This window comes from Natrix helvetica (assembly GCF_964273705.1).
Source record: "Natrix helvetica genome assembly, chromosome: 1".
Taxonomy (NCBI): domain Eukaryota; kingdom Metazoa; phylum Chordata; class Lepidosauria; order Squamata; family Natricidae; genus Natrix; species Natrix helvetica.
In genome coordinates, this window is record NC_138548.1 from 139,561,852 (window position 1) to 139,573,939 (window position 12,088).

General features: G+C 38.9%; 1 protein-coding gene across 3 annotated transcripts in view; it reads right to left on the reverse strand.

Annotated features, from left to right (window-relative positions):
• DPP10 (dipeptidyl peptidase like 10) overlaps window positions 1–12,088 on the reverse strand; it is a 652,197-nt gene that overhangs the window by 128,367 nt on the left and 511,742 nt on the right. For all 3 annotated transcript variants that reach the window (XM_081939815.1, XM_081939814.1, XM_081939813.1), the window contains exon 4: window positions 3,092–3,186. In XM_081939815.1, coding sequence (XP_081795941.1) covers window positions 3,092–3,186 — 95 coding nt within the window. The remainder of the gene's footprint in view (window positions 1–3,091; window positions 3,187–12,088) is intronic.

Below are 12,088 nucleotides of genomic sequence, written 5' to 3' on the forward strand. Positions count from 1 at the left end.
TTTGGTAGTTTAGCTTTGTAATCAATACTGATAAATTAAGAAGCTTAGGTGCTTTAAAAGACAGGACATCTTCTTGGGTGAATTGAGTCTTTCTGTTTGATTAATTGTAATATTATAGTGTTAGCAATAACATTAGCACTTAGGCTTATATACCGCTTCACGGTGCTTTACAACCCTCTCCAAGCAGTTCAGAGTCAGCATATTGCCCCAACAATCTGTGTCCTCATTTTATCCACCTTGGAAGGATGGAAGGCTGATTCAACCTTGAGCAGGTCAGAATCGAACTCCTGGCTGTGGGTAGAGTTTGCCTGTAATACTGCATTCTATATAAGTGCCAACACGTCTCCTATATATGATCTTTAACTATAAAATGAATAGCAATAAATCTTGCCTTTTTTGGGGGGGAAAGCATCTCTAATGGATGAGATTTAATTCTCTAATTGACAGTGACATAGAGAATGATAATACAACATCACAAAGCAGAGCTTTTTCATTTTCCACCTTTAATTTTCTTGCTCTTACAGATTCCAGTGACACAATTTTCTTTAAAACTTAATGAAGAAACTAGTTATACACACATAAACTAATTCTATTAGGACCCCAAGTTTTATTTCACTAATTCCAGGTTAAATCTTTCAACAATTACAATTCATAGAGCTGAAGTGAGTGATAGAAAAGAAGCAGATACTGTCCACCACCAGATTTATGTCTGGTGAGGCACCATTCCCCCGCTGCCTTCCCCAAACATCTCCCCCTTTGTAAATGCGGCCTGCTGTCTGGGTGGGAAATGCCTGGAACACAATAAAGCCCACCCACTCACCTCCTGCTGGCAGGCTGGGGTGAGAAGAGAGGCAGAGAAGCTGGAGGGGAGCCAATCCGAGCCTTCCAAAAGAAAGAGGCTGGGGGAAAGTGTGTGTGCTACAGTATAGCTCTTTGCCTGGCTTCTTGCCTCCTCCTATGGTCTCCTCAGTACTCCCTTGTGCTCTTCCTCCTCAGTGTAGTTTGATTGCATGCGGAGCCACGTTGCCTTTTCAAACTTGTAATCAGTGAAGCTGGCCTGAATTTTTATATAGTTTTATTAGCTGTGTGTGTGAGAGAGAGAGAAATGGATGGGTGCCTGGGGAGGAAGTCACTACACTTGAGGAGGGAGAGCACCAGTGAGCACTGAGGAGAACACAGGAGGAGGCAGGAAGCCAGGCAAAGAGCCATGCTGTAGCACACACATTTTCCCCCAGCACCGAAAGGATCCACTATGTAAAAATCCAGCCCAGCTTCACTGATTACAGGTTTGAAAAGGCAACGTGGCTCCACCTGTATTCAAACTACACTTGTGGCGGGAGAGCACAAGCGAGTCAGGGTCCTTCCCTCCAGCCTTTGCCTAAAGCCCCGCACAGCACCAGGAGGATGAAGTTTGAATCCTCCCACTCCCTCCAACCCACTGATACTTTTTCCAGCTGCTTCAGAAAGGATTTCAACTCTGCTCTTGCCCGGGTCCTTTGAAGAAGCCCCTCCCATGCTTCCTTCTCTTTGAGAAGTGCCTTGCATATGGGCTGCGGGGCAGGGGAGAATACCAGTATGGGGACGTGGCCATGCCTCCTTGGAATGGCTGTCACTTACTCTGCTGCCACTGAGTCACAGGAAAAATGAGCGCCCTCTACTTTGAGGCAGGAAAACTGTGCACCTCACCTAGTCTGACTTTTTAGGCTTTGAAGCCTCTGCTTAACTCTGCTCGTGCTGAGCGATCATAAAACGGCTAAAAAGTCAGACTAGGTGAGGCACGGAGTTCTCCTGCCTCATAGTAGAGGGCACTTTTTAAGACAGAAACAGTTAAGCAGTTAAACAGTTAAGCAGAGTCATCCACAGTGAGGCAGCAGCTAGCTCAGCCTCACCTCAGCTCTTGCCTGACTAGTTGAACGGTAAATGTGAAAATTCTGCAACTTTAATACCAAATAATGTAAAACTGGTGAAGTTAAATGGAAAATAGGTTTATGGTACAAATCAGTAGATAAATACAAGCATTTAATTTATTTTTTCCTTTTATATATTTTTTCTTTTCATGAGGAGAGGTGACGCTGTGCCTCACTTGCCTCACCTGACTGCACATCACTGCTGTCCACTGTAGAAGGGCAGATAGACAAATATAAGGAGTCTGGTAGCACCTTTTCTGACCAACAATATTGTTAGAATGCACAACTGATGACATGACTTGCAGCAACATGAATTGCAGCTCATCAAATTTATACCTTTTAATAACATTTGTTAGCTGGAAAAAGATTCTACCTGACTATCTTCAGAGATGAATCAGCTTGACTTCTACTGAACAGATTTTATAAATGTTGAAGCTTTTATTTGATAAAATTTTAAAGTACAGTCATAACCAATAAAGATTGTATTTTATATGACATCCTTATTTGTCTTTTTTAAAGTTTACATTAAACAACAGTTCTTCAGTGGTGGGTTGCTCTTACCATCGCTACAGGTATGCTGCTCATGGTCTGTTCGTGCACGTACCAGACATGCACTGTGCACACACCAGACATACACTGTGCATGCATATACACACTCTACCGCCCCTGCGTCACCCAGCTGCTCGCCAGAGGTCATGCAGACACTGCACGCTATGTGAACACGTGCAATTGGCCCGGTTGCTTCAAAACCAGGTGTGGAACACGGGCGGGAGGGCCAAATGAGCCACTGCCCCCGACTAGTACAGGTACAGCCATACTGGGCTGTACCGCCCAGAATCAACACTGCAGTTCTTACAAAAAAGGAATAAAATAGATATAATTCAATAGAAGAGTGGCATCAATAATTGCACGCCATAAACTTTCAGTAACTCACATGTTATAAATAAGCACTTGATTTTATGAGGGCATGTATCTTGTACTTAATAATTAATATCAATCAGTTTTGCTGGGCTCATGGTCTCTTGCTTATCTGTTATTCCATAAAGTAGGCAAGAACATGCCACAGTAACATGCCACATTCAAAATTATACACGAGGTAGATTTGAAATAACTCTTGCATATAGATTCAGGGGAAAAAATATAGCGATGCAATTTCTTATTAAAAATAAAGAAGTCATACTTACAAAAGTTGCATTTTCCAGCAATAATGTAGTTGTGTTTGTTTCTACATTCAGTTTAATAACATGTCCATTCCTGTTTTTATATACCACTTCTGTATCTGTTAATAGAAAAATGCATTAAGAATTAGAAAATGCAAATATTCCGTGCAATAGCTTCTTAGTTAATAGACTTTTTCAATAAAAAAGACACCATCGACCATCCAATACATTAAAATGTGATTAGGCTGAGATAATGACTTTATCAGTGTTATCTGTTTTTGTTAATTTGTTCAGAGATAAGTGCCCCTGGTCTTTCTGACTTACTAATGGAGATAGTCTTTCACCTTAGCATTATTCTACCTTCTCCCTTGTATAAAACAAGGTCAACTGACTTTTTTAAAAAGCAGACTTAAGCTGTTTGACTTTAACCCCAAAATATCTCTCAACCCTCTCTCTTTTTGCACTGTTTTTCATTGCTGCTAAGTAAGAATACAGGATACTTAATACATTAGACATTTTTACATTTAGAAACAAACAAACAAAACTTTCAGGAATGGTTGACTGCTTCATTATTCTACTGCTCTGATGTTTTGTAATTCTCCCACCTATTGAAAGTAATTTTAAACATTTCAAAACACTCTACTGAAATAAGCTTCAATTGCACATAAACCTTATATTCACCATGCAATGGCTGCACAAAAAGGAAGACATTTGTAAAGACTGTATCATGATGTAACATTATTGTGAAGAACATGTAATACAAATAAGTTTGAACTGTTATACTTCATTCCTTTCATGTCACCTATCAAATTCTGCACTAACTAGAGTAATTTCTAATTGGGCAGAGCTTTTGGCTCATCTTTGCTATTTTATCAAATGAAGAAAATAATCACCATGTAGATATCCTTAAAAAAAACCTAGAAATGTTATTTATTGGATTAAGACTAAAGATGGCACAGGATCCCCAGCCATCAGGATATTTTTATATACCCTCAAGTCCTTTCATTTTAATTTATGTTACTCAAATGTAGCTGACACCAGGAGTAGTAATTCTGTTTCTTATCCATAATAAATTAAAAACTATTTTATTCACATCAGGGTTTGATAATTTTAAATATGACTTGTAAGAAATATTAGGAAACATGAAAGGACATTAAAAATGGGAAAGCATGTTATATAGACGGATAGTCAGTAAATAATACAAGCACTTCAAAAATAGATGGACAGGAATCAACCCCGGTGACCTACTACAATACTTCTTGCATTTTTGCCTTCCTGCATGAGAAAAATCTAACATACATTCTTGCAACAGCTGTAAACTAGTGGCAGCCCTTGAGGAAAAAGTTGATATATTGAGGCAGCAAGCAGCTGCTTCAACTGATCAGAAAGAATAAAGATTTAAGGAAGACATACCACCAAGTAAATCCAACAGAAAAAAATAGCAAGCAGAAGTAAGGAAATTGTATCATCTTCTACATTATTGGAATTCAGAAAGAGTTTTCAAGCTCTCATATGAAATAAAAAAATAGGGGAAATGAGATAGAATAGGAAACAGGATCATGGACATGGCAGAGTAACTTCTAAGACAAGTCCATTCATTATTTCTTCTTGCTAATACATGAGAGAGGGAAAAGACAAACAATACTGCAAAACAGTGGCTATTATTATACTATAGGTTTTAGTATCACAGGTTCTGAAAGAAATTCAAGCCATGGGGAACTCATGTAGCCATGGAAGCTGTTAGATTGGCGAGAAGCTGCAGGTGTAAGGCGCAAGTGAGTTGCAGCACTTTTTATTGCAAGAGTAAGTGACTGCACTCTGCTGGCTGGACTGCTGGAGCTTGCCTTTTAAGCAGCTCTGGCAGACCAGCCGGCCAATGACAGTAGTTTAAACATCCTGGGGTTTGGACAACCAATCCACGGTGAGCATGTGAAAACATATAAATTAAGGAGCTCCGGCAGCCCAGCCAGCCAATTAGTTTTTTTAAACTTCCTGGGGTTTGGGCAACCAATTCCCGGTGAGCATGTGAAAACATGTAAATTTAAAAACGTACGTCCATACGTAACAGAAGCCATGAACAGAAAAAAATTCTTCCAACTGATAATTTTCCTAGTCCCCCCAAGCCTGTCTGAGCCATCCGAATCAACCCACCCCTCCCCCACTTAAAATTTGGTTTAAAAGCCCCTGTAAAAAAAACCTAAGAAATCTCTTCTTCACATGCCACCTCTCGGGATCCCAAGATCCATCATTAAGGAAGCGTCTTGATAGGCCAGAAGGCCATCCCCGGGAAAGGGGGAGTTCCCGGAGGGAATAAAGTTCTGTTGCAGTATAACATAGAGAAGAGTGTGGCATCAACCAAACGGGATGACATCATGGGGAGATGGAACGAGGAGATGACATGTCCATGGGGGGGGGGGGCAGCTGTCAGTGTTCAAGGGGGTAGCAGGAAGCTTATGTCCATCATAAAAAGAGTCAGTGTTGAGGACAATACGTAAGGGTAACAGCCAGCTGTCCAAAATCGCAGCAGATGCTAGCTTGCAAGGTGGTAATATCACAGGAGGAGGGGCCAAATGGCCAAATGGCACAGTACGGTGGCCCAGGCAACAGCGGTGATACCGGGGGGGCACAACGAAGGACCCCCCCACTCCAGCTGCACCCACACCAACTCCCGAAGCCATCTTCCGCTGGCGTTATTATCCATGCCAGCTGCCTTAGCCACTCCCCGCTGATCTAATTTATCATGTCCATAAGCAAGGAGGGGGGGAGCAACTGGGATAACACCATGGCGTGGGGAGTGGCAGCTGTAGAGACCCCAGACTGGGTGTCCCGCCGCCACCGCTGACCATACCCACGCCAGCTGCAGAGACCCCAGGCCAGGCGTCCCGTTGCAGCTGCTGACCACACCCATGCCGGCAGCCACCAACGCTCTCCATTCTCCTTTCATCACCAACCGCCCCATTTCACTCACGATGTTCCGGCTATAAGGCAGGACATTGCAGCTCAAGGGTATCCCCGAGGTCCCAGGAAGTTCTCATAGCTAGACCTGGAACCAACGATGGTATAGGGTACCCCTGCAAGCCCCAAGAAGGACAATCATCTCCCCGAAGCTCTCCTCAAATGCGACAGGACACCATCTTGGGCATGCGTAGTAAGAAGAACTTGTTCTTGTTTAGCAACTGCTTCATTTAGTGACATTGCAGTTACAATGGTGATGGAAAAGTATGTTTACAATTAGTTCTCATGACCTTTGCTACAAAGCAAAAGAAATGACACAAATTGGTGGTTTCACTAAATGACCACTTCATCTGATTGTTGAGTTGCCAATCCCAGTTGTGGTTGCTAAACAAGGACTACCTGTATATACTAGAAACATATAACAAAGGTTCAGGTGTAGAATGATTGAAACCTGGCTCAATAATACTTTTTTCAAAGTGACTTTGAAAAAGTTCTTGAAATAGTAGTGAACTGTAGACTAGCAATCTGAAATGACTACAATATATAATAAGGAAAAAAGGAAGTACAACTTTAAACTGCATCAGTTTCAAAATCATTGGAAGTGATTCTGCTTTGAACAAATATGGAAAAAAAAACTGTCCAATTATGTGGATCACAAGTTAATCCATCCTCCCCTTACTGTGGAAGAAAAATGGGAGGGGAATTGATATCACACAGAAAATACACATATCAAACAAGCAAAAGCCTAGATTTTTTTTAAAAAACATAGACAACATCAACCATCAAGCTGTCAGCTGCCTTCTGGAAGTAGCTAATTTGTGTTAATATGTAGAGATGCTTAGGAGAAACAAATTAAGTGGATAGGCACAGATTGCTATATCTAAAAATGTTATTGTATTTGATTGGGATGACATTCTTCCTTTCTCTATATATCCCTTTTCTTTATTAAAATTAACTATCTTCATCCTTAATCTCTTATTCAAGCAGAATCATCTCCTGCTATTCTAAGTGCATTTTCCCCCCTGACTTAATGCCCCCAGAAACTAATAGAAGATTTAGATTAGCAGTCAGAGGAATTGCCTTTCATCACTCATGGAGAGCAATCAGCTCCACCAAGATGATGAAATATTTCCACAAGTGAGCTATGCTATGTTGTTAAATCATCATCAGGATATTAAGATATGTCAAGAACCATTTTGAGTGGCACAGTTACCAGCCTTTCTGATATAATACCAGCCTTTCCCAGTCACAAGGGGATTTTGGATTCTCTTTATCATTTCTAGACAATAGATATACCGAAAAAATAGAATGACATTCTTTCCTATTGAAGTGCTGTGCTGTAAAATGTTTCCTCAAGATTACTGCAGCAGTATTTGGGGGGTGGGGAACAACAAATAAAAATCTACTTATATACTTTTCCTTTCTAATCTATTTCATCAACCATAAGGCAGTGAATTGTACAATAAAGTCTAGGATTTTTAGAGCAACGTAAGAAAATGCAATATTTATTTATTTAGTTTTAATTATTAAATTTATGTGTCACCCATTTTGATATGCAGAATATTGATTCTGAGATTCTGGGTTGTGTTGAGATGATGCACATTAATGACAATTTTCATTTTTATTGGAAAAAGAGTGGAATAATAGTTATTCTACTAATTAAGCATTTTATGTGCTGAATTTAAACACACACACCATATCTATACAAATACAAACACACACAAACAGATTTTTGCTTACAGTAGTCTCAATTTGTAACCAAAATGAAATGTAAATAAATACAGCATTTTGTTATCTAATTAATCACTGACATTTGTAATGTATGAATTGAAATAATAATGTGTCCCCTTTTAAAAAAAAATAGACCACTGTCATAAATATTTGTTTTGTGGAATCTATCTAGAAGCAACAAAATACTAAAGATCACTAGTTGGGGAGAAAGAGAATATGCAAATATGTACATTCTGCAGAGAGAGAAATTATCTGAGGATGGGCTCCAGCCCAAGCCCGAAAACTCAGAAGACTAATCCTGTGAGCAACCCAGATTGGATCCTGCAATATGCAAATATATACCTTCCTTTTTTAAAAAAGAAAGAAAGAAACAAAACAAAGCAAAATGCATACATACTTATAAATCTGGAAGGCAACCAAAAGAATTGAGTATGTTCAACAATATGAATATGTATTTGATACAATAAACTACCATAGCAGATGGTAGAAATGTTAAACTTTTGATGGAAATGATAAAGTGCTATTGAAAATGAATTCTTCACACCTGTAATTACTTAACGAAACTTTACAAAAGAAGAGGTATTGGAATCTGACTTATAAACTCATCAGACCAGATAAAATAACAAAAAAGAAAGATCATGAAATATAAATAGCATGACAAATTGTTTCACGTTACTAAATTAAACTCTGAAACTTCTTGAATGTTTTATCTACTTAAATGAAAGTTAGACTTTAAGCTAAATCATCCTTCTTTCATCATAAGTAAAAAGACTTATTTCATATTTTCTTTTATTAAAGTCAGTTTGAAAATAATTTTGTAACTTTGTAAAATATATTGCTTACAATCCCAAACTCCGAACACAAAAGTGAAACTAAATTGCCCAGATCTGTTTTAATATCATAGCTGAAATGACCTTAGATTCCTAGGAAAGACAAAAGAGAAGTCTTGTCTATATTATTAAAGTGATGCCCTGTGCTAAAATAGAGCCTATCAACTTAGCTTTTTTCTGTCTTTGACAAATTGATAGCACATGAAAGCCAGCTGGGTAACTTTGTGTTAGTCTCTCTGTCTAACCCACCTCACTGGGTTATTATTAATAATAATAATAATATATTTATTTCTTAGCCGCACCCTCTCCCGAAGGACTCGGGGCGGCGTACAATGAAACATATGAAATAAATATGTGGACAAAACAAACATATAACAGAGACATATACCGAGACACACACAAGGAGGAGGTCGGCTGATAAATAAAAACAATTAAAATACAGTATTTAAAAACCCCTAGATAATTAAGTATAATTAAAATACCCAGTTAAAAACCCGTCAGGAGCGATATGGTTAGATCAAAGTTGAGTCAGGCCAGCTGCTTGGAATAGGTGGATCTTAAGCTTAATACGAAAGGAGCGGAGGTCAGAGGTATTCCTAATATGCGGAGGGAGGTCATTCCACAGGGCTGGGCCCGCCACAGAGAAGGCTCTACTCCTAGGCGCCGCCCCGCGACACTGTCTAGTGGACGGCACCTGGAGGAGGCCCTCTCTGTGCGAGCGAATTGGTCGCAGGGATGTATGGGGCAGAATACGATCCCGCAAGTAACTAGGTCCTGAGCCATGGAGCGCTTTAAAGATAGTTATCAAAACCTTGAAACGCACCCGATAGACCACAGGAAGCCAGTGCAGCTCGCGCAGGAACGGTGTCACATGGGAGTACCTAGTACTCCCCATAATTACCCGCGCGGCTGCGTTCTGGACCAACTGTAGCCTCCGGGTGCATTTCAAGGGAAGCCCCATGTAGATTATTGTGGGGAATGCAGGAGCAGTAACGGGGTATGAAGTATGATCACTACCTTGAGTTATTTTTATTATTATTTATTAAATTTCTATGTGACACATATCACTATCCAAGCAGCTGTGGGTTGTTTATAGTACATATAAAATTGTTATTTATAAAAAAGGAGTTTTTTTGCTTGCTTGCTTGTTTGTTTGTTTAATATGACACCCATTTCTAGTCAAGCCACTGTGGATGGCTTATAATACAATTAAAAATGATATCTATATAAAAAAGAGTTATTTATAAATATAGAAAGTGGGACAAAAAAATGCCTAAAAGGAGCCATTGAACATTGGCTCTAAAGAAAGCAGGAACTGAAATGAAAACTTGCTACACAGCAAGTCAATAGCAGAATAGCAGAATAATTAAGTTGTTGAATTTAAACTACAAAGACTCAAGTTTTATAATCCACCTTCTGCCATGGGATTTCCCTGGGTGGTTTCCCTGGGCCAATCACTCTCTCTCAACTCTGCTCAATCAACCCATTGTTATTATGAGAAAAAAATCAGAAAGGGAACTGTACAATGTATGCCGCCTTGAGCTCTCGAAGAAAAGACACATGTAAATCTAAAGCATAGTAATGTGCACACATGCAGTCAAGACAAATTTACAGTGTATGAATTTATACGTTTAAATAATGATATATTCATATTGCAAATAATTATACATTCAAAATATTTAAGTATCTATTATTATGAAATATAGCTCTCTAGCTGGGATGCATGAATCTATCACATTCAGATCTACCCATGGTACTTATATTGCAAAAACAAAGGAAGATTTACACTTGATTCTTATTCATATGGAAAGATATATGCATGTTGATATTAGACATTTTAAAACAGTATCTTGGATACCATTACATCTCATTATCCCCAGTGTTCCAGGAATTGAACATTAAATGAACAAAAATGGTATCCTGCGTAATCTCATAAATCAGTGTTTTATGCAGTAAAATACTTTTATGAATCCAAACAAATTCCTGATTTATATCCACTTATTTTTTTTCTGGTACCAATATAGATGTGGTTTGACATTTCTTTTTCCTAGGATTTCTTAAAATATCCCTATCTAATCTATATTCTGTTGCTGGTCCCTCAGCCAAGGACTAACATTCATGCTTAGTTTTTTAAGGTCAGCCAAGAAAAGCTAATTGCTGTCAACTAACTATAAAAGTCTAATACATTAGTCACTAAATAAAATTCGTCATACACTTCACAGTACCTAAATTCTAGTGTGACATAGTGATTAATGTGCTCGACTAGAGCAAAGAGATGTCCTGGACCAACTTCAGTCTTAAATAGTCAGTGACTCTGGGTCAGTCACACTTTGTCAGCTAAACTTACATTACATTAATTTTGTGGGATAAAATAAAATATTATTCCTTTTAGGCTCCTGGAGGAAATGTAATCTACTTTTCTGAAATCAATGTTGCTTGAATTAGTTTGAAAGCAATCTAATTTCAGTAAAATTAGATTAAGAATAAACTGAACATAACCTGCATTAAATATACTCAGAATGTAATAAATTATTAGAAAATTTTAGGAAGCAAAAATAATTTAGTTGTAAGAGTCAACCAATAATATGTCTTTTTTACCCTACCCTACCCAAGTCAAGCCTGACACAAATCAACATGTATAGCCCAGTTTCAACAAACATTCATTAAACAATAAAAATGATTTATCCACAATATTTTGGCATATTCTCTCACTGGTTGCAGGCCAGAACTGTATTTAAGAGTGTTATTGTCTTAGAATATGATAAATAGTTCTTCTTAGTATATGTTGTGGCCCACCAGCAGCTTGCAGAGCTGGCGGCAGACTCAGACGACAAGGAGATTGATGAGGAACTTGGGCCAGTTCTGGAGTCTGGGGATGGCTCTGATGGATGCTCTGCATCAGACACAGAAATAGAGCCAGGACCGTCCAACATTTCCCAGCTACTGGAGAGGCAGCTGCCTTTGGAGGATGAAATGAGTGAGGAGGAAGAACAGCTGGGGCCTTTTACAGATGCACGTATGCACAGAACAGTTAGGAGAGGTAAACAGAGGACAAGGAGTCAACTCAGAAAGCAAAGCACGCTTGGACACTAAATGGCCCCTCCCTGGCTGAGGAATAAATAGAAAGAAAGAGGAGTGGTTGTCATAGGAGACAACAGTTTGCATTTCTGAAGATTTTGGCTCATTGTGTGTCATGCCACAAAGACTGCTTGCCAGAACTTAATTTGCAGACTTTTGACTTTTGCTCATGACCTTGTAATTATCGCAAGGTACTGATAAGGTCTGTTACTGCAGTTACGTCCTTGAAGGACTATTGCCTGGATTTTTTGGTGGGTGAATACAATTAATTCACAAGAGGTAAATAAAGAGTGGGTTTTCGTGACAAGAAGTTTCTTTCTTGCTTCTGCTAAGGCTGGTCAGATCCAATTAAATCACTTACAATGTAGCATTTTCACAGAATTCTTTTAATATATTACCATAATAAATGGCAGTAACTACTAAACAA